Consider the following 25,535-nt stretch of genomic DNA (forward strand, 5'->3'; position numbering starts at 1 on the left):
TCAGGCTGTTGATTGTGGTCTGTGGAATGTTGGCCCACTCCTATTCAATGGCTGTGCGAAGTTGCTGGATATCAAATCAAAAATCAAATCAAACTTTATTTGTCACATGCGACGAATACAACAAGTGTAGACATTACCGTGAAATGCTTACTTACAAGCCCGTAACCAACAGTGCAGTTCAGGAAGAGTTAAGAAAATATTTACCAAATAAACTAAAGTAAAAAATAATAAAAAGTAACACAATAACATAATCAAAACGAGGCTATATACAGGGGGTACCTGTACTGAGTCAGTGTGCCAGGGTACAGGTTAGAGGTCATTTGTAGAGGTAGCAGTGTACAAAACAAATGGTGGGGTCAATGTAATAGTCCGGTGGCCATTTGAGAATTTTTCAGCAGCAGTCTTATGGCTTGGGGATAGAAGCTGTTAAGGAGCCTTTTGGTCCTAGACTTGGCGCTCCGGTACCGTTTGCCGTGCGGTAGCAGAGAAAACTGGAGCACGCTGTCATACATGTCTGGTGAGTATGCAGGCCATGGAAGAACTGGGACATTTCAGCTTCCAGGAATTGTGTACAGATGCTTGTGACATGGGGCCGTGCATTATCATGCTGAAACATGAGGTGATGGCGGCGGATGAATGGCACGACAATGGACCTCAGGATCTCATCACGGTATTTCTATGCATTCAAATTGCCATAGATAAAATGCAATTTTGTTCGTTGTCCGTAGCTTATGCCTGCCCATACCATAAACCCACCGCCACCATTGGCCACACTGTTCACAACGTTGACATCAGCAAACCGCTCACCCACACAATGCCATATACACTGTCTGCCATCTGCCCGGTAAAGTTGAAACCAAGATTCATCAGTGAAGAGCAAACTTCTCCAGCGTGCCAGTTGCATTCAAAGGTGAGCATTCGCCTACTGAAGTCGGTTACGACGCTGAACTGCAGTCAGGTCAAGACCCTGGTACAGAAGAAGATGGCTGACGTTTTACATTCTCCCAACCAATTGTGCTCTAACCTGTACCCCCGCACACTGACTCTGTACCGGTGCCCCCTGTATACAGCCTCGTTATTGTTATTCTTATTGTGTTACTTTTATTAATACTTTTTATTTTAGTCTACTTCGTAAATATTTTCTTAACTCTTCTTGAACTGCACTGATGGGCTTGTAAGTAAGCATTTCACGGTAATGTCTACACTTGTTGTATTTGGCGCATGTGACAAATAAAGTTTGATTTGATTTGGTGAGGATGACGAGCACGCATATGACCGTCCCTGAGACGGTTTCTGACAGTTTGTGCAGAAATTCTTACACTGTGCAAACCTACAGTTTCATCAACTGTCCGAGTGTCTGGTCTCAGACAATCCTGCAGGTGAAGAAGCCAGATGTGGAGGTCCTGGGCTGGTGTGGTTAAACGTGGTCTGCTGTTGTGAGGCCGGTTGGGTGTACTGCCAAATTCTCTAAAACGACGTTGGAGGCAGCTTATATTAGATAAATGAACATTCAATTCTCTGGCAACAGGACATTCCTGCAGTCAGCATGCCAATTGTACACTCCCTCAAATCTTGAGACATCTGTGGCATTGTGCGGTGAGACAAAACTGCACATTTTAGACATGTTCCCAGCACAAGGTGTCCCTGTGTAATGATCATGCGGTTTAATCAGCTTCTTGATATGCCACACCTGTCAGGTGGATGGATTATCTTGGCAAAGGAGAAATGCTCACTAACAGGGATGTAAACAAATTTGTGAACAAAATGCGAGAAATAAGGTTTTTATGGGATATTTTATTACAGCTCATGAAAAATGGGACCAACACATTTGACATATTATGCAGCCTGAGGCATGGAATAGAGCTAAAGCTTTTTGGGGACTTTTTTTGAATAGTCAATAGGCTACAGTCACACCATGCAGCCCATATGTGTTTTGATTTCTAAGACATTCTACGGTTTGTATTATTCACAACAATATTTGCCAAATAACTCAATCTAGTGTATTATTACTTTTACGCTCAACATAGCCACTTCATATGCACACTCGCTCAGGAATGGGAAAAATATCCTTTCTATTTTATTCAGTTCAATTATATTATTTTTAGTATAGAATCATATAATATAAAATAATGGCACGTGACTTATAAACATATCTTGTCTGCTAAATGAACTAGCCTACAGCCTATTGCATGGCACATAGCCAGAAAACATACAATAGACTGATTCACATTCTGTTCTTCTGAAATACATTTTCTTCATATCATGTTTCTTTAGATCTGCCTAAAATAAATGATGGATTTATTGTGATGGTGTATATTAAATGGATTTATTTGACTTTTTAAAATGTAAATGTTCCAAAGGTGAGCATCAGTGGCTTGTATGCGTGGAGGCCTGGAGATGCTAAACATGTTTATGTTAATTAACGCTCATTTACCGTGAGACCGGCAGATATTTGCATGACAATAACCAGCTGACAAAATTTCATGACCGCCACAGCCCTACATACAGGCAATGGGAAAGTGATTGTGACAAGAAATGTTGTGCTATTTCATATGTTACTCTGGTATGAAGGTGAAGCTTGTTGGGAGCTCCTGATCATGTCCCATGGAATCAATGACTGATCCCAGAATCTCCCATTCACCGAGTCCCGTGATGGACAGATTTGGTGAGGAGAGTGAGAGAAATAGATCTCTCCTGGTACTGTGGACTAGTTAGACCCTGCGTCTCATTAAGTGGTTGTCTTTAAGCAGTTCCGCTGTTCTGGCGTTTAGCAGGGCTCTCAGGGTAAGATCCAGCTCTGTGATGAGACTAATTAAAATCCACTGTGATCCTTCTCGCTCTCTCGGAGGCGGAGAGTGAGCACTGGAGAAGAATAGATTGGCCAACTGAGTGAGACGCACGCATTCCTTTCAGTCTTAACTCTTTCAGTCTTAACTCTTTCAGTCTTAACTCTTTCAGTCTTAACTCTTTCAGTCTTAACTCTTGCTGCTCGCAAGACAGCGCCAATATCTGACTGCAACTCTACCAGCTCTGTAACTCTGTAAAAGTCAGCCACACTTATAACAGCCAGTGATATGGCACCACTGTGTATCAGTTACCACCAAACTTCATCTTAAAAGTCAAGGTCAGAGTAAAGGAATAGGCACAGGAAATTCAATGCATTGAATGCTTTTCAGTCACACAGTTAAGAATCAGAGAGATGCAAGAGACAAAGAAGCCGTTGTCAATAAGAGGGAGAGAGTGACAGAGAGAAATAAAGATGGTATGAGTGATGAAAAGAGGAGAAATGTGAAGAGGGAGGGTTACAGCTAGCGAGAGAGAGACAGTTCATGTGTGTCTCTCTCAGTGAGAGACTGTTGCCTGAGAGCCCAGCATCCTGAGCTCATTAGTCCTGTTCTGGGCTCCTCCGGACAGGGTGGGCGGCTGCCAAAATATACCCCTCTCTACCCCCTGGAGTGACAGCCACACCCCTCCCCACCTTGCCCCCTCCCCAGTACAGCACGCCCCATGCAGCGACAGCCCAAGAGCACAATCAGAGAACACACCGCTGGCTGATGGAATAATTATTGCATCCAAGAGGGCTACAGGAGGAGGCTCTCCCCAGGGACCAGCCTGTGTATGATAGCATGAGGAAGAAAATGAGATGGAATAGATGAATGCGAGATGGTAAAAAATAAAGAGAAACTCGGCACATACAGTGTGTGTGTGTGTGTGTCGTTTGGTGTGTGTGTGTGCTTGTGTACATATCAGTCTGCACATTTCAGTCTGCACATGTATGAAAGGGAGGCTGCATTACACATTCATTTTTAAACAGAAAGTCTCTCTCTCGCTCAGATTAGTCACATTGAGATGCTATTGTAAAGATGCAAGGAATCTGCCAACATGACAAAGACACACAGCAAAAAACGGTAAAATACAATTAACATTCGGATAGGATTCATAGGTTGCCTTTTTTGCTTTCCCCCCTGTCCCTCTGGGAGCCCATACGGCATTGCAGGGTATGCCTCTAACCTTGAGGGTTAAAGCCAGTCACACAATGAGAAGAAAAGGCACGTGTGTCTGCTTGAAAGGCGAGAGAGTCAGGTTTGTATTCTGCTGTTCCATCTGAGCCACTCAATGGGTGATAAGCAATAACAGTGAGCGCTTGCCTCTGTAACAACGCACACACACCCTAATGGGGAAATTAATTGCTTGTCACATGGCTTTCCCTCTTTTTTCTCTCTTTCTATTTCCCTCTCACCTTCAATGGAAAATGTGCAGGGAGGAGAGGCTCAGATTCCCTCACCCACTACAGCTTGCCCACCTGTTCAACACACATCTCCATACTAATGAAGGCATTTCAGTACACACACCTTGGGTCTGAATGCATGCTCAAACACATTAACTGCATTTCAGCGCAGCACAGAAAAGGGGAGAGAGATTCTGCAAGTTAGAGGATTATCAAGCAATACAGCACTGTATGTAGGAAGCAAACAACCAGCTTCAGTCTCTCTCAAATATTTTCTACAACATGCATGTCAAATTATGAAGGTTTACTTAAAATACTACATTGTATTTGGGCACTGTTGGACAATCTAATAAAAAGACAGTGGAAAAGACAGAGATAGAGAGTACTTACAGCTCTTTCCAATCCATTATCTAGTTAGTGGTCATAGTCAAAGAGCGCAAAAGTGTTCAAGCTCAACTTTAGGGTCCATGTCTCCATTTCCAAGGTTCTCCATTACTTTAGCATTAGAGACACAGAGAGAGAAGCAGAAAGAGGCGGGGCCGATCCCTTGCTGGGGCAAGGGGGGTCCTTTTTACTCTGATCACAATTATCGAGGGTTCCACTTGATTTCACAACGGTTTGTAGGGAGCAAAGGGGACGGGGTGGGCACCAACGTCATCCTAGCTGACTAGGAGAGGAGGGTGTGGATAGTAAAGAGGTCCCAGTGAGGGGGTCCAGACAGGTGTTCAGGTTGGAGCGAGAGGAGAAGGCAGAGAAGAAGAGATCAGAGGGGAGAAAAGCACCTCTCTGTACTCTGTACATATTCCAGTGAAACAAACACCTGTTCTGTGTCCGCGTCTGTGTTCTGTGTCCACGCCTCTCCAAAGTTCAATCTCAGTTCAGAGATCCAATACCTCCAATAGAAGCAGATTCTCCAGCACTTTGGCAAGATGCTCTTACTCCTATCGCTCTCTAATTCACTCTCTCCTTTTCTGTCCTCTTCTCTTTCAGCCTCTCCTTTTCTGTCCTCTTCTCTTTCAGCCTCTCCTTTTCTGTCCTCTTCTCTTTCAGCCTCTCCTTTTCTGTCCTCTTCTCTTTCAGCCTCTCCTTTTCTGTCCTCTTCTCTTTCAGCCTCTCCTTTTTCAGCCTCTCCTTTTCTGTCTTTTTCTTTCAGCCTCTCCTTTTTTACCTTCTCCTTTTTCTTCCCTTTCACTTCTCTCCTCTCTCTTCATCCAACATCCAATTGGTTTGTGTTTATTTCTTCCCTCTGTTACTCTCTCCCAATTAATCCATGCTGTTACATCTCTGCCATGTGGCTGTAGCAGGGAGTCCTGGTGGCTGTGTCCTTCCCTGTGCCCCGTGCCTCTGGTTGTGGGGATGAGGGGGCGGCAGCAGTCAGAGACATCCAGGAGGGGGAGAGAGAACCAGTGTGGAGCCTTGGCTAGGGGGGCTTCAGGGGAATGGGGAGAATTCCTGCTCCCGTTCCGGCTCTCAATCCTGCTCCTGCTGCCGGAGAAATGCTGGCAGCTGTCCTGCCGTGTCTCTCTCTCCTTTCCTCTCTCTCTCTCTCCTGCGCCCTCTCGCTCTCTCTTCTCAGCCCAGCCCCTTTTCCCTTTGACAGCCATACGAGGTGTCAGCACTCTACTGCTGGCTGCTCGCGGTGTGATCGGCAAGTGCTCTCGCTCTCTTTCTCTGTCTCCACACACTGACACGAGCGTGTGCGTACACACACACGCATGCACACACACGCGCACACTCACTATGCCACATGTTACAACCTGGCCGGGGTATCCTGGAATGATATTGACCTCCAGCCGTCAGTAAATGATGCCTGGCTATTCTTTAAAAGTGCCTTCCTCACCATCTTAAATAAGCATGCCCCACTCAAAAAATGTTGAACTAGGAATAGATATAGTCCTTGGTTCACTCCAGACCTGTCTGCCCTTGACCAGCACAAAAACATCCTGTGGCGTTCTGCATTAGCATCGAATAGCCCCCGTGATATGCAACTTTTCAGGGAAGTTAGGAACAAATATACACAGGCAGTTAGAAAATCTAAGGCTAGCTTTTTCAAATAGAAATTTGCATCGCAGTAGTACTAACTCAAGAAAGTTCTGGGACACTGTAAAGTCCATGGAGAATAAGAGCACCTCCTCCCAGCTGCCCACTGCTCTGAGGCTTAGAAACACTGTTATCACCAATAAATCCACTATAATTGAGAATTTCAATAAGCATTTCTCTACGGCTGGCCATGCTTTCCACCTGGCTGCCCCTACCCCGGTCAACTGCCCGGCACCCTCCACAGCTTACACCATTTCTCCTTCACCCAAATCCAGATAGCTGATGTTCTGAAAGAGCTGCAAAATCTGGACCCATACAAATCAGCCGGGCTAGACAATCTGGACCCTCTCTTTCTAAAATTATCTGCCGAAATTGTTGCAACCCCTATTACTAGCCTGTTCAACCTCTTTCGTATCGCCTGAGATTCCCAAAGATTGGAAAGCTGGCGCGGTCATCCCCCTCTTCAAAGGGGGTGACACTCTAGACCCAAACTGCTACAGACCTATATCTATCCTACCCTGTCTTTCTAAGGTCTTCGAAAGCCAAGTTAACAAAACAGATTACCAACCATTTCGAATCCCACCGTACCTTCTCTGCTATGCAATCTGGTTTCAGAGCCACGCTCAAGGTCCTAAACGACATCATAACCGCCATCGATAAGAGACATTACTGTGCAGCCGTATTCAACGACCTGGCCAAGGCTTTCGACTCTGTCAATCCCCACATTCTTATTGGCAGACTCGACAGCCTTGGTTTCTCAAATGATTGCCTCGCCTGGTTTACCAACTACTTCTCTGATAGAGTTCAGTGTGTCAAATCGGAGGGCCTGTTGTCCGGACCTCTGGCAGTCTCTATGGGTGTGCCACAGGGTTCAATTCTCGGGCCGGCTCTTTTCTCTGTATACATCAATGATGTTGCTCTTGTTGCTGGTAATTCTCTGATCCACCTCTATGCAGACGACACCATTCTGTATACTTCTGGCCCCTCTTTGGACACTGTGTTAACTAACCTCCAGACGAGCTTCAATGTCATACAACTCTCCTTCCATGGCCTCCAACTGCTCTTAAACGCAAGTAAAACTAAATGCATGCTATTCAATCGATCACTGCCCGCACCTGCTCGCCCGTCCAGCATCACTACTCTGGACGGCTCTGACTTAGAATACATTGACAACTACAAATACCTGGTTGTCTGGTTAGACTGTAAACTCTCCTTTCAGACTCACATTAAGCATCTCCAATCCAAAATGAAATCTAGAATCGGCTTCCTATATCGCAACAAAGCATCCTTCACTCATGCTGCCAAACATACCCTCGTAAAACTGACCATCCTACCGATCCTCGACTTCAGTGATGTCATCTATAAAATAGCCTCCAACACTCTACTCAACAAACTGGATGCAGTCTATCACAGTGCCATCCGTTTTGTCACCAAAGCCCCATACACTACCCACCATTGCGACCTATACGCTTTCGTTGGTTGGCCCTCGCTTCATACTCGTCGCCAAACCCACTGGCTACAGGTTATCTACAAATCTCTGCTAGGTAAAGCCCCGCCTTATCTCAGCTCACTGGTCACCATAGCAGCACCCACTCGTATCACGCGCTCCAGCAGGTACATCTCACTGGTCACCCCCAAAGCCAAATCCTCCTTTGGTCGTCTTTCCTTCCAGTTCTCTGCTACCAATGACTGGAACGAACTGCAAAAATCTCTGAAGCTGGAGACTCATATCTCCCTCACTAGCTTTAACCTGTTATGGATAGGGGGAAGTATTTTCACGTCCGGATAAAAAAACGTACCCGATTTAATCTGTTTTTTAGTCCTGCCCAGAAACTAGAATATGCATATAATTGTTTGATTTAGATAGAAAACACCCTAAAGTTTCTAAAACTGTTTGAATGGTGTCTGTGAGTATACAGAACTCATATGGCAGGCCAAAACCTGAGAAGATTCCAAACAGGAAGTGCCCTCTCTGACCATTTCTTGGCCTTCTTTAGCCTCTTTATTGAAAACAGAGTATCTCTGCTGTAACGTGACACTTCCTACGGCTCCCATAGGCTCTCAGAAGGCGCCAGAACGTTGAATGATGACTCTGCAGTCCATGGCTGAAAAACAGTAGCGCATTTGGATAGTGGTCGATCTGAGAACAATGAGGCGGGCGTGCGCATACACGTGAAGAGTCCATTTTACATTTTCAGTCTTTGAACAAAAACAACGACTCCCGGTCGGAATATTATCGCTATTTTACGAGAAAAATCGCATAAAAATAGATTTTAAACAGCGTTTGACATGCTTCGAAGTACGGTAATGGAATATTTTGAAATTTCTTGTCACGAAACGCGCCAGCGCGTCACCCTTCGTTACCCTTCGGATAGTGTCTTGAACGCACGAACAAAACGCCGCTATTTGGATATAACTATGGATTATTTGGAAACAAACCAACATTTGTTGTTGAAGTAGAAGTCCTGGGAGTGCATTCTGACGAAGAACAGCAAAGGTAATCCAATTTTTCTTATAGTAAATCTGAGTTTGGTGAGTACCAAACTTGGTGGGTGTCAAAATAGCTAGCCTGTGATGGCCGGGCTATCTACTCAGAATATTGCAAAATGTGCTTTCACCGAAAAGCTATTTTAAAATCGGACACCGCGATTGCATAAAGGAGTTCTGTATCTATAATTCTTAAAATAAATGTTATGTTTTTTTGTGAACGTTTATCGTGAGTAATTTAGTAAATTCACCGGAAGTGTTCGGTGGGTATGCTAGTTCTGAACGTCACATGCTGTCACGTCCTGACCAGCAGATGGAGCTAGTGTTTTAGTTTTGGGGTCAGGACGTGGCAGGTGTGTGTTTGTATATGTTGGGTGGATGATTGGGACTTCCAATTGAAGGCAGGTGTGTATAGTTGCCTTTGATTGGAAGTCCTATATAGGTGTGTGTGTTTGTCTTTGGGGTTGTGGGGAATTGTTGTGAGCACTGCTGAGTTTGTTTGAGCCTGCCACACTGTTGTGAGAATTGTTTGTTGTTTTGTTTTTTTCTCAAGTGGATACTTTACATGTTTTTATCAGTAATAAACATGAGTGTCCACAATTCCGCTGCGCCTTGGTCCTCCTTCGACAACATTCGTGACAGAATTCCCCACCAACACAGGACCAAGCAGCGGAAGAAGGCTGGCAAGGACTGGGAGACTGAGAGGCACCCCCAAGGATTTTTTAGGGGGGGGCACAAGGGCTGTGTGACGGGGCAGGAGCTGCCCGCCAGTCAACAGTCGCCAGAGCTGCCCGCCAGTCAACAGTTGTCAGAGCTGCCCGCCAGTCAACAGTCGTCAGAGCTGCCCGCCAGTCAACAGTCGTCAGAGCTGCCCGTCAGTCAACAGTCGTCAGAGCTGCCCGCCAGTCAACAGTCGTCAGAGCTGCCCGCCAGTCAACCATCACCAGAGCTGCCCGCCAGTCAACAGTCGTCAGAGCTGCCCGCCAGTCAACAGTCGTCAGAGCTGCCCGCCAGTCAACAGTCGTCAGAGCTGCCCGCCAGTCAACAGTCGCCAGAGAGGTCAGACTGCGCTGAACTGCCGGAGTGGCCAGACTGCGCTGAACTGCCGGAGTGGCCAGACTGCGCTGAACTGCCGGAGTGGCCAGACTGCGCTGAACTGCCGGAGTGGCCAGACTGCGCTGAACTGCCGGAGTGGCCAGACTGCGCTGAACTGCCGGAGTGGCCAGACTGCGCTGAACTGCCGGAGTGGCCAGACTGCCCTGAACTGCCGGAGTGGCCAGACTGCGCTGAACTGCCGGAGTGGCCAGACTGCCCTGAACTGCCGGAGTGGCCAGACTGCCCTAAACTGCCGGAGTGGCCAGACTGCCCTGAACTGCCGGAGTGGCCAGACCGCCCTGAACTGCCGGAGTGGCCAGACTGCGCTGAACTGCCGGAGTGGCCAGACTGCCCTGAACTGCCGGAGTGGCCAGACAGCCCTGAACTGCCGGAGTGGCCAGACTGCCCAGACTGTCCCGAGTGGCCAGACTGCCCAGACTGTCCCGAGTGGCCAGACTGCCCAGACTGTCCCGAGTTGCCAGACTGCCCAGACTGTCCCGAGTTGCCAGACTGACCAGAATGTCCCGAGTTGCCAGACTGCCCAGACTGTCCCGAGTTGCCAGACTGTCCCGAGTTGCCAGACTGGCCAGACTGTCCCGAGTTGCCAGACTGCCCAGACTGTCCCGAGTTGCCAGACTGCCCAGACTGTCCCGAGTTGCCAGACTGCCCAGACTGTCCCGAGTTGCCAGACTGCCCAGACTGTCCCGAGTTGCCAGACTGTCCCGAGTTGCCAGACTGTCCCGAGTTGCCAGACTGCCCAGACTGTCCCGAGTTGCCAGACTGCCCAGACTGTCCCGAGTTGCCAGACTGCCCAGACTGCCCCGAGTTGCCAGACTGCCCCGACTGCCCCGAACTGCCAGAGTGGCCCGACTGCCTGGAACGGCCAGAACCGGAGCCACCTCCAGGATAGGTGGGTTGGGGAGGGAGGGTGTAGCACAGTGCCGTCGGTGACGGCAGCCACCCTCCCTTCCCTCCCTTATGGTTTAGGGGTTATTGTTTGTTGGGTTTTGTTGGGGTATTGGGGATTTTCTTGTGTTTTTCTTGTGTTTTTCTTTTTAGGTGCATTCCGGGGACTGCACCTTGAGGGGGGGGTACTGTCACGTCCTGACCAGCAGATGGAGCTAGTGTTTTAGTTTTGGGGTCAGGACGTGGCAGGTTTGTGTTTGTATATGTTGGGTGGATGATTGGGACTTCCAATTGAAGGCAGGTGTGTATAGTTGCCTTTGATTGGAAGTCCTATATAGGTGTGTGTGTTTGTCTTTGGGGTTGTGGGGAATTGTTGTGAGCACTGCTGAGTTTGTTTGAGCCTGCCACACTGTTGCGAGTATTGTTTGTTGTTTTGTTTTTTTCTCAAGTGGATACTTTACATGTTTTTATCAGTAATAAACATGAGTGTCCACAATCCCGCTGCGCCTTGGTCCTCCTTCGACAACATTCGTGACACATGCTAATGTAAAAAGCTGGTTTTTGATATAAATATGAACTTGATTGAAAAAAACATGCATGTATTGTATAACATAATGTCCTAGGAGTGTCATCTGATGAAGATCATCAAAGGTTAGTGCTGCATTTAGCTGTGGTTTTGGTTTTTGTGACATTATATGCTAGCTTGAAAAATGGGTGTCTGATTATTTCTGGCTGGGTACTCTGCTGACATAATCTAATGTTTTGCTTTCGTTGTAAAGCCTTTTTGAAATCGGACAGTGTGGTTAGATAAAGGAGAGTGTTGTCTTTAAAATGGTGTAAAATAGTCATATGTTTGAAAAATTGAAGTTTTCGGATTTTCGAGGAGTTTGTATTTCGCGCCACGCCCTATCATTGGATATTGGAGCAGGTGTTCCGCTAGCGGAACGTCTAGATGTAAGAGTTAAGCACCAGCTGTCAGAGCAGCTCACAGATCACTGCACCTGTACATAGCCCATCTGTAAACAGCCCATCTATCTACCTACCTCATCCCCATACTGTATTTATTTATCTTGCTCCTTTGCACCCCAGTATCTCTACTTGCACATTCATCTTCTGCACATGTACCATTCCAGTGTTTAATTGCTATATTGTAATTACTTCACCACCATGGCCTATTTATTGCCTTAACTTACCTCATTTGCACTCACTGTATATAGACTTTTTGTTTTCTTTTGTTGTACTGTATTATTGACTATGTTTTGTTTATTCCACGTGTAATTCTGTGTTGTTGTATGTGTCGAACTGCTTTGCTTTATCTTGGCCAGGTCGCAGTTGTAAATGAGAACTTGTTCTCAACTAGCCTACCTGGTTAAATAAAGGTGAAATAAAAATAAATAAATAAAAACATGAATACTTCATGCATAAAGGAACGCTCTCTACTTTTGCCTATCCAAGACTTCAAACAGATTTGGTTAGTATGCCTACAGCATATGCATGTGTGTGCCTGTCTGTCTGTCTGTGTGTTTTGTTAGGGTTAGGATTACAATTACGGTTAGGCTTAAAATTAAAGTTGGGGTTAGGGGTTAGGGTTAGGTTTAGGTGTTAGGGTTAGGTATAATTTTAGGGTTAGGGTTTTGGGGTTAAGGTTAGGCTTAGGGTTATGTTTAGGGTTATGGTTAGGTTAAGGTTAGATTTAGGGTTAGGGAAAATAGGATTTTGGATGGGAATCAATTATTTGGTCCCCACAAGGATAGCAATACAAAACTGTGTGTGTGTGTGTGTGTGTGTGTGTGTGTGTGTGTGTGTGTGTGTGTGTGTGTGTGTGGCTCTTTGTCTTTAGCTGAGAATGTAATTAGTTAGATGAATGAGATAATGTCATTAATTATAAGGAGTGACACATAGATAAGAAGCGAGATACTTAAGTGTGTGAAGACGGATAGACCACTGAATCAGATGCTGGCTGAGCGATGCTTTGACTCAATGGGAAGAGGGAGGGGAGGAGGACAGACAATGAACAGATGACAGGCAGATTTATGCTGGGCAGACAGAGACAGAGAGGGCACTCACTCTGGTCAAGGGGAAAAAGGGGAAAGCAGTGTGTATGAGTGGGCGAAGCTAGTATGACAGTGGCCTATATTCCCATGACTGCCAATTTACCAGAAGGTAAAAGCTCTCCTCCGGTCTTGTTTAAAAGTCAGTCTGATTTCCCCACCATTAGGGTGAGCAGAATGGCTCTGCAATTCAGCAGATAAATACAGTCACTACAGAGCTTTCCCACTGACACATTGCCCCATATCTGAGCTACAATGGATTCTGATTTCTGGATTCGGAGGCACAAAACAAGCTACACTGTCCCCCATAATGCAAACAAAAATCAGTACAGAGTGACTTAGTTCACATATGATACCTTGGATGTTTTTGAAGGACAGTGATATGGAAAACCCCACCAACCCCTGGCCACCTCCTACCTACAGATCCACTGACTCCCTTCAGAACAAGACTGACAGCGATCAATGTCTGTACGACAAAACTAATGTGGGCATTGGTCATCGTGACAACTTTGGTGAGTGGAGAGGTGTGGACATAGAACAGGTGTTTGTTTCACTGGAATATGTGAAATGTCAACCACTTGAAGAATTGGGGAACCCCTACTGTTGACCAATCACCGACAAAAGGGTATGGACTTCGTCTACCGACTTCGGCTTGCCTCAAGAAAAATTGTGCGCACGAACAGCCGAAAAGCCCTTGCCGAAGAACAAAACGAACAAAAACGTCACAAAACGTTGTCATAATATATGCATGCGGACGCCTTTAAACCCATTGGGACCAGGCTCGGTGTGGTTTCATGTGTACATCAAAACAGGGGAACTATAGGGAGTCACCATTGGGCCAAACTCTCCATACAGCCTCTCAACATCACCCTGTGTACAGACCCTTTGGACAGATAACGACTATAATATATAGAAATGAGCCAAGGTAAGATAAATGCAAGAACGGCACCTGCAGCACAAATAAAGGCTATGCTAGGCTTTTGTTAATGATAGAATGGACATCTACATTTGGGGCTGGCCTGCAGTGGGGGGGTGGGGCTTTCAAAGCTTCACAGTTTGGCCTGTTGTCAGTAATCTCTCTGAACCCCTTTTCAGGCTTTGTCAAATTAGCAAGAGAAATTCCACTGGCCTGGAGAGTCATTAGTCGGCGCACCCATTAGCTTGTTTGTGCAAATTTGTCTCTGTTCCTCAGCCTAGCTCCAAAGCTCTTTAGGTAGCAGGACCTTTTCCAGCCTAATTACCATGTTGGCTCCATTTACTATCCCTGACATTTTCTTTCTCTGGTTTCCCCTCTTTTCTCACCAGACAAGATAACGGTGCTCTGGCCATTCATGCATGGATCAGATCACTGGGGCTGATATCAGACTGCATTAACCCCTCCAGTGTGGGTCTGCCTTCTCTGGTGATTAGCAGCAACCAAGCTCCTGTCTGTCTGAATGGAGATAGAAGCTCTGGGCTCCAGCCAGACCGTACATGTAAAACACACTGATAACAACCACATCACAATGAACCCACCTCAATGTAGTAGCAGACCTGCTGGAGTCTGTCTCTCCTGCTCTCAACAGGTAAGACTAGAGGTGAATCGTTGTAGGTTTGTAATGGATTAAAGGAATGGCCAAAACAGTGGCTTAAGTGTAGCAAACAAAAAAGTGCCACATCAGCATTTGTGTTCAGGATTGATCTATAGATGTCTTCCTAGGTTCCTGCCTTTCTATGGAGTTATTCCTAGCCACTGTGCTTCTACATCTGCACTGCTTGCTGTTCTGTATAAGCACTTTGTGACATCTGCTGATGTAAAAAGGGCTTTATAAATACATTGGATTTGATTGCATGCATGTGTTTGTCAATCAGCAAAGGTGTGTTTTGATTAAAGGAACCATCAATAGGATTTCTCCTTGGAGCTCAGATCTGGTGTATACATCATCCTATTGATGGGCTGACCTTGACATGGACATCTCCCAGGGTGCCATAAGTGTGACAGAAACATACTATATATGCATGTTGTTTGAAGTCCTATGTACGGTGACTCAACTGTAGGGGAGAAACAGAGGGTTTGTTGGACTGCTGTTTTATATCACCACATTTGGGCACCAAAACAAGGCCAATCGTCCACCTCTACAGAACACTGACAGTGTTGAGGACATCAACAGCACCTCGCCAAAAATTCTGTCGGAGTAAACAACATCTGCATCTCTGCAGTGGCCTGAATTGGCCAGAGAACCAGGTCACGTCCAGACTGACCGACAGACAGAGACCATTGCTAAGCCTCTCTCTGATTAAGCTGAGATGACATCAGGACAGGCTTGGGCAGGGGACTGGACATAGAGATGATAAATAATAATACAAATAATACATGGGACTTACAGTATATAGCGCTTTTCAAGGACACAAAGTCGCCTTACAATTATAGAAATGAAAAAGAAAAACAACAAAACAGTCTGTCACACGTTTCACCTGTCTTTGTGCTCATCTCCACCCCCTCCAGGTGTCGCCCATCTTCCCCATTATCCCCAGTGTATTTATACCCGTGTTCTCTGTTTGAACAAGGCAGTTAACCCACTGTTCCTAGGCCGTCTTTGAAAATAAGAATTTGTTCTTAACTGACTTGCCTAGTTAAATAAAGGTAAAACATTTTTTTTTAATTGTCTGTTGTCAGTTCGTTTTTTTTTCGTCAAGCCTACCAGCATTTTTTCACCTTGCTCCTGTCTGTTTCTAGTTCCTGTTTTCTAGTTTTCCCGGTTTTGACCATTCTGCCTGCCCTCACCCTGAGCCTGTCTGCCGTTTCTGTACCTTGTCACACCACCCTGGATTATTGACCTCTGCCTGCCCTGACTCTGAGCCTGCCTGCCGTTCTGTACCTTTTGGACTCTGATCTGGATTACTGACCTCTGCCTGCCCTTGACCTGTCTTTTTGCCTGGCCCCTGTTCTAGTAATAAACTTTTGTTACTTCGACATTGTCTGCATCTGGGTCTTCCCTAAAACGTGATTGAGTCAAAACAAAACATCAGACTAAACAAAACATGAATAAAGAGAGGGGTGAGCTCAAAGAAGGGAAAGAATGTGATTCATTAGTCTATGGGAGGAGAGGGTTGGGATTTGGATACGAACCTGGTTAAGGGTTTGGTTAGGTGCTGCTCAGTATGGTGAAGAAAGGAGTGTCTTTTGGGGGGGGGGGTCTTTAGGTGTGGCTTTAGGAGGGACTGAAAGATAATGATGGTCTCCGAGTCAAGGATGGCTAGAGGGAGGGAGTTCCAGAGCCTAGAAGCAACACTGGGGAAGGCCCTGTTCCTGAAGATCCTGAGCTTCGACCTGGGAATGACAAGATGGCCTGCTGTGGTGGAACGAAGTGCGTGTGGTGAAGGGCTTTGTAGGTCAGAAGGAGGATCCTGTAATCAATGCGTTGGGAGAGAGGGAGCCAGTGGAGTTTACGGAGGACAGGGGTGATGTGCTGATAGGACTTAGTGTGGGTGAGGAGTCGGGCTGCAGAACCATTTGGAGCTTATGGAGGGAGCTTGAGTTGATGCTGGAGAGTAGTGAGTTGCAGTAGTCAAGACGGGAGGAGATGAATGAACGTATGATGTCATAGTGTAGTCCTGGCCTGGCAGCAGGAAGGCACGCCGCACCACATCAAGATTTACTATCAGGGTCACTGGGTAGATCATTAAGAACGGGGAAAAACACCCACACACAAAGCTTTTCACAGGGAATTGAGGTAGCTAGCTATATCTCAGTGGACCAGAGACCCCATCTAAGTTCCCATGGTTCCACTGAGTGACAGTTTCTCCTGATGTATGTTTGGTGATGTATATATACATGCATTAGCCCCAACACTGACTACATGTGGAGTGTATAGAGTGGACTCAGGGGGTCATTCAGAGTGGGCTCTTTAAATAACCTGTGGCGATGTGGGAAAATGGCTGCTTATACAGTGTGGAGGGGTCTAGTGTTACCTGGGCCCCATGGGGGAGGAGGGGAGGAGAGGGGCTCTGCATGTCCACTTCTCAAACTGGAGCTGTGGAATGACAAGGCTGACGTGTGATATCAGTGTGTCACCCATGGTTTAGTCTGGCTGTGAGCTCTGCCTCCTCTTTAGCTGGGATGTTAACCTCAGTGAAATCCACCAGAATAAACCTCCTCTGGTGTCTCTCGACCTTTCTCTATTCTCTACATTAACCCCATCTCACTAAATGCAACTCATGCCTAAAACAGCAACTCATCACAGAAAATTGAAAGAATTTGTTCAAAGATCATTTAGACCACAGACAATGGGGCCCTGAATATTTTTGCAATTTTGCTTGTTTTACAGCATTGGCAATAACTTCTAGTTTCTCATCTCTGTTTTTCACCCTGTCCTTATTCGTTCCTGTCTTGCATCCATATTCAGGTTCCCTTCAACAAACCAACTCAAAGGGATGGCAACTCTAGTTCATTATCTACTCGGTCACTATAGAAGAGTGTGTCTCTCCGGTCATCTTTCAGCAGAACATTAAAATGGAGGAGAAAACTAACAGGCTTATCTCACTGTCCGTCAAATCTTATCAATCTTAAGCCTCTACCTCTTAACTGACTGCCTGCTTCCGTCCTGCAGTCTTAATGGTGCTCTAAAGGGATGGTCCTTTCTGCAAGGCTCGTTTACACAGTATCCAGGAGGAAGTGGACAAATACCTCTAGGCTAGGATTTATTGAGTTTCTATAAAGCCTAACCAGAAATAGATAGATGAATCCCTGGCAGGCCAACCAGGCAGCTATGAATGTGATGTCCTGTAACCTGACCAATAACCTGCTTACATCGTTACAAACGCACTGGACTGAAGCTTTGGAGAAAAGCCTTTTGTTCCAACAGGATGTCCAACATGCTCTTTGTGTCGACACGCTGGCTGGCCATGGACACAGAATACCAAATGGGGCATCATTTGTATGCTGACTGCCCAAGGCTGCAGGTATCTTTGCTGCACTGATCTCTGGCAAATTAGCCAAGCAGAATCCACACATACAAACACCTACAGTACAGGGTACATTCAGTCCTACACAGTCCACAGACTGTCCTACAGTACAGGGTACATTCAGTCCTACACAGTCCACAGACAGTCCTACAGTACAGGGTACATTCAGTCCTACACAGTCCACAGACTGTCCTACAGTACAGGGTACATTCAGTCCTACACAGTCCACAGACAGTCCTACAGTACAGGGTACATTCAGTCCTACACAGTCCACAGACAGTCCTACAGTACAGGGTACATTCAATCCTACACAGTCCACAGACAGTCCTACAGTAAAGGGTACATTCAGTCCTACACAGTCCACAGACAGTCCTACAGTACAGGGTACATTCAGTCCTACACAGTCCACAGACAGTCCTACAGTACAGGGTACATTCAGTCCTACACAGTCCACAGACAGTCCTACAGTAAAGGGTACATTCAGTCCTACACAGTCCACAGACAGTCCTACAGTAAAGGGTACATTCAGTCCTACACAGTCCACAGACAGTCTTACAGTAAAGGGTACATTCAGTCCTACACAGTCCACAGACAGTCCTACAGTACAGGGTACATTCAGTCCTACACAGTCCACAGACAGTCCTACAGTACAGGGTACATTCAGTCCTACACAGTCCACAGACAGTCCTACAGTAAAGGGTACATTCAGTCCTACACAGTCCACAGACAGTCCTACAGTACAGGGTACATTCAGTCCTACACAGTCCACAGACAGTCCTACAGTAAAGGGTACATTCAGTCCTACACAGTCCACAGACAGTCCTACAGTAAAGGGTATAGCTGCACTATAAAGACTGGACTGCTGTCACATTACAGCTCTTGGTTATTCTCTGCTAAAATGCAACGCAAAGCACAGAAACTGTAAAAATATGGTTGATCTATACGGCATATAAAGAATATTTCTCTCCCTTTCGCTTGAGTAAAGCAAAAAAGGCACCACTCTGTGTAAAAACACCACAATCTCTCATGATCTTCTTAGCATTCATGTGAAACTCCATGTGGAGTGAGGTGGGAAAGGAGGGATTAAGGCGATCGAGAGAGAGAGAGAAAGAGAGCGAGAGAGAGAACAGACGACCCACAGAAAAAGGGGGAGTAAGGGAGAGACAGTGGGAGAGAGGGACGTAGAAAAAAACTGAGTAAGGTAAAGATGGGGAGGAAGGGAAATGAAATGTAGAGAAGAGAGATGGAATAGGTGAGAGAGAAATAGGCTAGAAAATAGACAGGGACCACAGGAGAGAGAGAGGAAGAATGCTTGAGGGGGAGAACGAATGAGAGAGAGGGAGGGAGGGAGACAAGGGTGTGTCTCGGCGGGAGGGGGATAGTGAGTGTGTGTGTGTGTGTGCGGTGGTCTGTACAGCCTGGTCCTCTCTAGGATCACTGAGTTGGCCTGGTGCCAGTGAGGGGCTGTCTGAGAGGAGGTAAATCATTTTCTGCCTGAGAAAGTAACACAGAAAAATTATCATTGTGGCTCCGCCACAGTCAGCTTGGAATTGTTTTATTCCCAAAGTGCACCAAGACGGGAATCCCCTGTCGACCTAAAATACATGGAACAGTTGGAGTTTAAATGGAAAACATTCTAATTAAAATTGCAAAACTCCTGCTTCTGTGTTTTTTATTTAACTAGTCTAGCCAGTTAAGAACAAATTCTTCTTTACAATGACGGCCTACTTGTAAAGCCCCCCGGCCAAACCCTCCCCTAACCCGGACAATGCTGGGCCAATTGTGCGTCACCCTATGGGACTCCCGATCACGGCCGGTTGTGATACCGCCCGGGATCGCACCCGGGTGTGAAGTGAAACCTCTAGCACTGCTATGCAGTGCCGTAAACCGCTGCGCAACTCAGGAGTCCTGTGTTGCACTGGGCGGAGGTGGGCGGAGGTAGACTTTGGCAGTTGCTTGTATCCACTGAGGGGAAGTTTGTCTTTTTAGGTCCTGGAGCCAGTTTGTTGGATACCAGCTCAAGGAGACAGGGTTTATACCAACAATGCCAATAGAATCAATCCCAATGAATGTTGCATGAAACAGAATCTACAATGCCAAGGTTGACTCCTTAGCGATGAGGGAGAGAGTGTTGTTGGAGCTGCAGCCAGGGACCTATAAGGGACGTGTGAGCTGAAACATCTCCCTGCCACAGCTTCCTGTGCCTTTGTGTTTCCCCCACTGCTCATAAAAATTGTGACCCCAGAAGTCAAGCCCAGAACTCCTACACCCTACAGCCCCCTCCTACCCCAGCTTCCCTCACACTTCACCCCCATCCAATTGAGAGACCAAGCACCCCTCCAGCCAAACCATGAGTTAAGGAGGGTTTAGGGCGGCCACATTAGGGATCGGAGGGGGGTAAAAGTCAATAATTCCATTTGCCTCCTTAATGGTATCCACAAACACGTTGTGCTAATGTGGCCTCTAAGCGTCTGCGTCTGCCCTGGTGGGGAAGCCCAAGTAGAGGACTTTAGCTCAGTAGCCTCTACTTGTCATTCTGAGATAGAGGGACCAATTTAGGGCCCCTGGAGGAGAGATCTACAAATCGTTGTCAAAATGTCTTCATACAGTAGGAAAATATATCTTCTGTAGATTGACCATAATTGACTTGAGTCTTACACACCAGGAGAGGAGAGAAGCGTTGGAGGAAAAGGAAAAAATCCACCATGCTGATTTGGTGTAAGCTGCTGATTTGGTGTAAGCTGCTGATTTGAACTATTTGGAGAAAATTATATTTTTCCCCTGATTTGATGCAGTGTGTTACAGATTATAATGAAGATATGATCTTCCCTTCTTTCTGGGCTGTAGCATCCCCACCCCCTACTGCTTACAAAGATTAACAGCTACTTTCATCTCCTGCAGAATATTTTCTACTGCTCCAATGATGCTGTTTCCAGGTACTCCACCACACTGTTATGTTGTCTTCACAGGTCGCAGAGGATGTGGAATAAAATTACACTTCCAACACGTCTTGAGCTGAAACTCACTCGCCCACGTCTTCGCTGAAAGCCTCAAGAGCACATTTGTGCTCAGAGCAACACAGTACTGTAAAGCAGAATGTGCAGTGAATGTGGAGTATTCATTCAATACCACGAAGACCACAACATCAAGCTGTCATTGGCTGATAGAAGAGAGAGTCAGGGAGGGAGAGAAAGACAAGAGAGAGATGGGGAGGGCGTTTTCTTGCGCCACTCCTCTCTGTCATTAATCAGAGCCTGGCAGGGTAAGACACCTAGCGATTATTTATTTGCTTTACTCCACGCCGAGGCTATCACAACAACCAGGCCAGGCCGAGCCCCACAGGCTGCTGGGAACATTTGGGAGTGATTAATCAGCGGAGCGAGGGGGAGTGGGTGGTGGGAGGGTGAGGGGATTCAAACATGTGTTCCTTAATCTGCCATCTATATACCAGTCAATACGCAACCCTGGGAAAACATGAGGGATCAAAGTCTAGTAAAAATGGGTTAGAGGGGAGGAGAGCGCATGGAAGCATGGTTGGGATTTGGGAATCCAAAAAGGCTAGAGGAATTCCTAGGTTCTGAACAAAGCTATTCTAAGAGTCTGGGGTAGGGAGAGATAGAGAGGGTTTACAGTGCTGTACAACACCAACACTGGTGATCTTTAAGGTTTAGAAATGTAGAGATGTGACCGTGTATAGTAAACAGAGCCAGAGCTCAGTGAATACTACAGTATTATTCAGGTCAATAAGAGGCTTACACACATATTCACACACACACACACACACACCTAATCATGCTCATAATGTCACCTATTGACACGACATTCCCACACTCATACACATCCACACACACACTCAAAGTCACATAGTCAGCTCGGGATAATGGGATTTCTAGCACTGCAGCAGGCTCTCACGTGCTGGGTCATGAACTGACTATGAACTATAATCCAATCCATTCCAGACAGTTTGCATGGAGCCAGTGGCAGGCAGGCAGGCTGCAAACACTAACACAAGATAAACCCTGTCCACACTAGTGGTTTTATTGATCCTGCCTTTTTACCAAGAAGAATAGACACTGTCTCATCTCTGATTCAAAACTCTAACCGTGGCCAGTATTACCCAGCATAAAGAGGACCCTGTAGCAGATCAACAGCAGCCCCCCCCCCCCCCCCCAAGCCCCCCCCCAGCCAAGGCAAGCAAGACGAACAGCAGGAGACATTCATGAGAGACTTCCCATAGTGGAGGTAGACAATCACTGTCAACACTGTCCACCTGGATCCATGTGCAGAGAACTGTGGTTCCCATTCAACTGTGGGACAGTCATCCAGGCCCAAAGCCCCGAAGCCAGGGAAGAGAAGCAGGAGAACAGTGGGGAGGTGGTGGAGTAGTACATCTATTCACCCTGTTACTGAGGATCAGGTAAGAGCTTAACTGCCTGTCCTGACAATGGCCCTCTGTCCTCTGTGGTAATGCGAGCTCCATCGGTAAAACCAGGAACATCCACATTGAAAAACAATGGAGGTTAGATGGATCAGCAACACACACAGGGAGTCCAGGGGCACTGTGTTTGTGTGAATTAGAATGACTGTGGTCTGATATATAGAGAACTACCGGTTGGGGAAATCAACTCACACTGAATAGGCCTAAGACACTATTAGTTATTCATATTTAGTGCAAGGCCGGGACCTGGGAGAGGCAGGCAGGCTGACACTGTGGAGCGGAGGGGCTGGACGACACAGAAACACAGCGGCCCAGTGGGAGCCATCTTGTTTCTGCAGACTGAGGAAGTAAAGCCAGGGTGAGCTCATGGGAGAAGGGACCACACGCTATGTTGTGGTTCAGGGAGACAATAGGTCATAACATTCTTCAATGCATATTCCATGCAGGCAGCTATTGCAATTAACTTGTATTTTTATTCCAGCCTCTCTCTCTTGTCTCCAGCACAATGCAGAGAGGCCTGCAATTGTAATGACAATGATAATAGTCTGAATTTGCATGACACCTCTCACTGAGGGATGCCATAGAGATTTACAGTACATTTTGTAGGGTTAGCTGGCCTCAACCCCCACTACTGTAATGCATAGAATCCAGCCGGATGGGAGAATATCAGCTCAGAGGCTCCTATCACTTAACACTAATGCCCAGATCACTGCAGCCCAGCAGGGTTCCTATGGCACCTCCATTAGTAGCCTCATCATCAGTGTGAATGAATGGGAAGTCCTGGTTGGCCATGGGCAGAGGAACAGTCTAACAGTCTAACAGGCCTGGTTATGTGCTGCCTAAATGCTGAGGCCACAGTCTCTCTCCTGTCCACATGACATTTAACACATCCTGGCCTTTTAGCTCACCACCACCAGCACACGCTTAGACAAAGGCACTGTCATGTCAGGTGACAGGCACACAGGACGTAGTGGGTCTCCCTCTAGCATCCCCTCGTTTCCCCCTGCGTGAAAGGAATCGCTCACAGCCCAACCACTGCCCCACAGGGCTGACTCTATGGCCCAGTGTTAGCCAGCGCTTAGACTTGAGTCAGCGTTTCAGCCTTTTGTCTGTCAGCTCCAGCAAACATCCCCCCCTGCTATGTAAGTGGGCCAGGCCAGGCAGACTTCCTGACTCAGGTGTTTAGGAGGAATGGACACAGTTCTAGTAAGCACTCTCCTCTGGGGTATCTCTCCCATCAAACAGCCAGCTCACAGTGGACCCAGAGCCCTCTCCCATCCCTGTCCCTCCCCGCCAGTCCTCTCTCTGTGTATGTTTACCATGCAGGCCACAACCGCCTCCACCATGACTGTCACAACACAGGCCTTCCCACAGATACCCACAGCAGCATCATGCCTTGGCATCTTATCCTTAGAGATGGGCATGTCCAGGGGAGGGCAGTGCCAGTCTATACCACAGCAGTGGTGGTCTGACGAGGTGGCACTATCTCTACTGTGCAGCAGACTGCACTACACTGCCCAGGACAGCCAGATGAAGTATAAGTGATTGGCTTGAGAGGAAGGGTCTGCAATGTGGATACACTCAGGCTGTTCTAAGATGACTTACAATCCCGCCAATGACCTCCAAGAAACCAAGAACCAAAACTACAGTATCTACAGCTGCCAATACTAAATCAATGAAACTAACTTAGCAAAACTGGATGAATTACTTCATTGGTATTTTCTGTTGAGTTCAACCTAACTGACTAAAAATGTTAAATAGACAAATGAGGGGATCTATCATCTGACCCATTCCATATACAGAACCATGTTGGGTATAACAGAAGGAGGTCTGAGGGAGGAGCTGAGAGGTGGGTGGGGGTGTGGGCTGTAGGCAGTGGGTGGAGGCTGTGATATTGGGGTAGAAGGGATGTGGGGTGATCCACCTGGTTACTGCTAGGCTGATAGTGATGATAGTAGGCCCCCCCAAGAAAAGGAAGGGGCCTGCCTGGTGGCCTGCTGCAGATCCCTGAGGCGGTGGGTCTAGGCTGAATCTCCATCAACACCTCCCCACTGATGATGCTAGACAGCCCCCTGATAGCTTTTCACACCTGGCCTTATCTGGAGGTTACACTGCCAGAGCCCTTCCCCATCCCCTGGCTCAGCTGCTGCTGCTACCGCTGCTACCGCTGCTCTACTCTCCACTGACAGACATTAGCCCCAGCAAGCTTATAGCCTAATTATGACAGGAAAATAACAGCTGGTGTTTTATCCCAGAGTAAACAAATGCTTTATTTCCACTGAGGATTTACGCCTGGGCTGGCCCGTGTCTCACTGGGCCATGGCTCCGGTAGACCTGGTCTAATCAAAATCTAAACTCATTTTATTGGTCACATGTGCAGAATACAACAGGTGTAGACTTGGAGCCAAGGCAAGGCCCTGGGTACTTTCAGCTGGCATTTACAGTACATAACAATGTCTAACTGTGAACTTTAACACCTTCTCACAAAACAACAGTCTTGAATGATGCAGAGGTTGTTAATTATGCGTCTCACAAGTCTTTAGTCCTGATGGAAAGACAGTAACACTAGAGTCTACATTAACATAAAACACTGGTGAGGGGGTAAGTCTCAATGGAACAGCAGCAAAGAGACCAATAGCATGGCACAGCCTTATCACCATCCACCCACCTACCCACCCACCCACTCACCACCCAAATTACTCACCCACCAACGCACCCACCACCCACTCACCCCCTCACTACCCACTCACCCCCTCACCACCCACTCACCACCCACTCACCACCCACCCACTCACCACCCACCCACTCACCACCCACCCACCCACTCACCACCCACTCACCCCCTCACCACCCACTCACCCCCTCACCACCCACTCACCCCCTCACCACCCACTCACCACCCACTCACCCACTCACCATCCACTCACCCACTCACCATCCACTCACCCACTCACCACCCACTCACCCCCTCACCACCCACTCACCACCCACTCACCCCCTCACCACCCACTCACCACCCACTCACCCACTCACCATCCACTCACCCACTCACCACCCACTCACCCCCTCACCACCCACTCACCCCCTCACCACCCATCAACCCACCAGCGCTTCTGTTGATCTATTCAGGATCTTTTTTAGATTCTATGTCTCCCAAAGAACAACAACAAAACCAAGTAAAGGTATGGATAAATACATTCCTGCCAGTCAGGCGATGCTGAACACAGAAGCTAGCGTTAAACTTTGCAACTCCACTCCGCTTACCCTCCTCAAAAGAAAGCTGAGGCTTAACTTGCATTTCAATGGTGTTCTCTCCTGACTAAGCATTCTGCTCACATTCGCCCAT

General features: G+C 47.1%; 1 protein-coding gene across 4 annotated transcripts in view; it reads right to left on the minus strand.

Moving 5' to 3' along the window:
- The window catches only part of LOC115162286 (kinesin-like protein KIF26A), a 100,088-nt gene that overhangs the window by 18,994 nt on the left and 55,559 nt on the right, over positions 1-25,535 (minus strand). The window contains exon 1 of one of the 4 annotated variants that reach the window (XM_029713444.1): positions 4,619-5,196. The exons of the other annotated variants lie outside the window; for them this stretch is intronic. Within the exon in view, the coding sequence (XP_029569304.1) occupies positions 4,619-4,635 (17 nt within the window). The 5' untranslated portion in view covers positions 4,636-5,196. Of the gene's footprint in view, positions 1-4,618; positions 5,197-25,535 lie in introns of those variants that run through there. 4 annotated transcript variants of the gene reach the window in all.

Source organism: Salmo trutta, chromosome 25 (assembly GCF_901001165.1).
Source record: "Salmo trutta chromosome 25, fSalTru1.1, whole genome shotgun sequence".
Lineage (NCBI taxonomy): Eukaryota > Metazoa > Chordata > Actinopteri > Salmoniformes > Salmonidae > Salmo > Salmo trutta.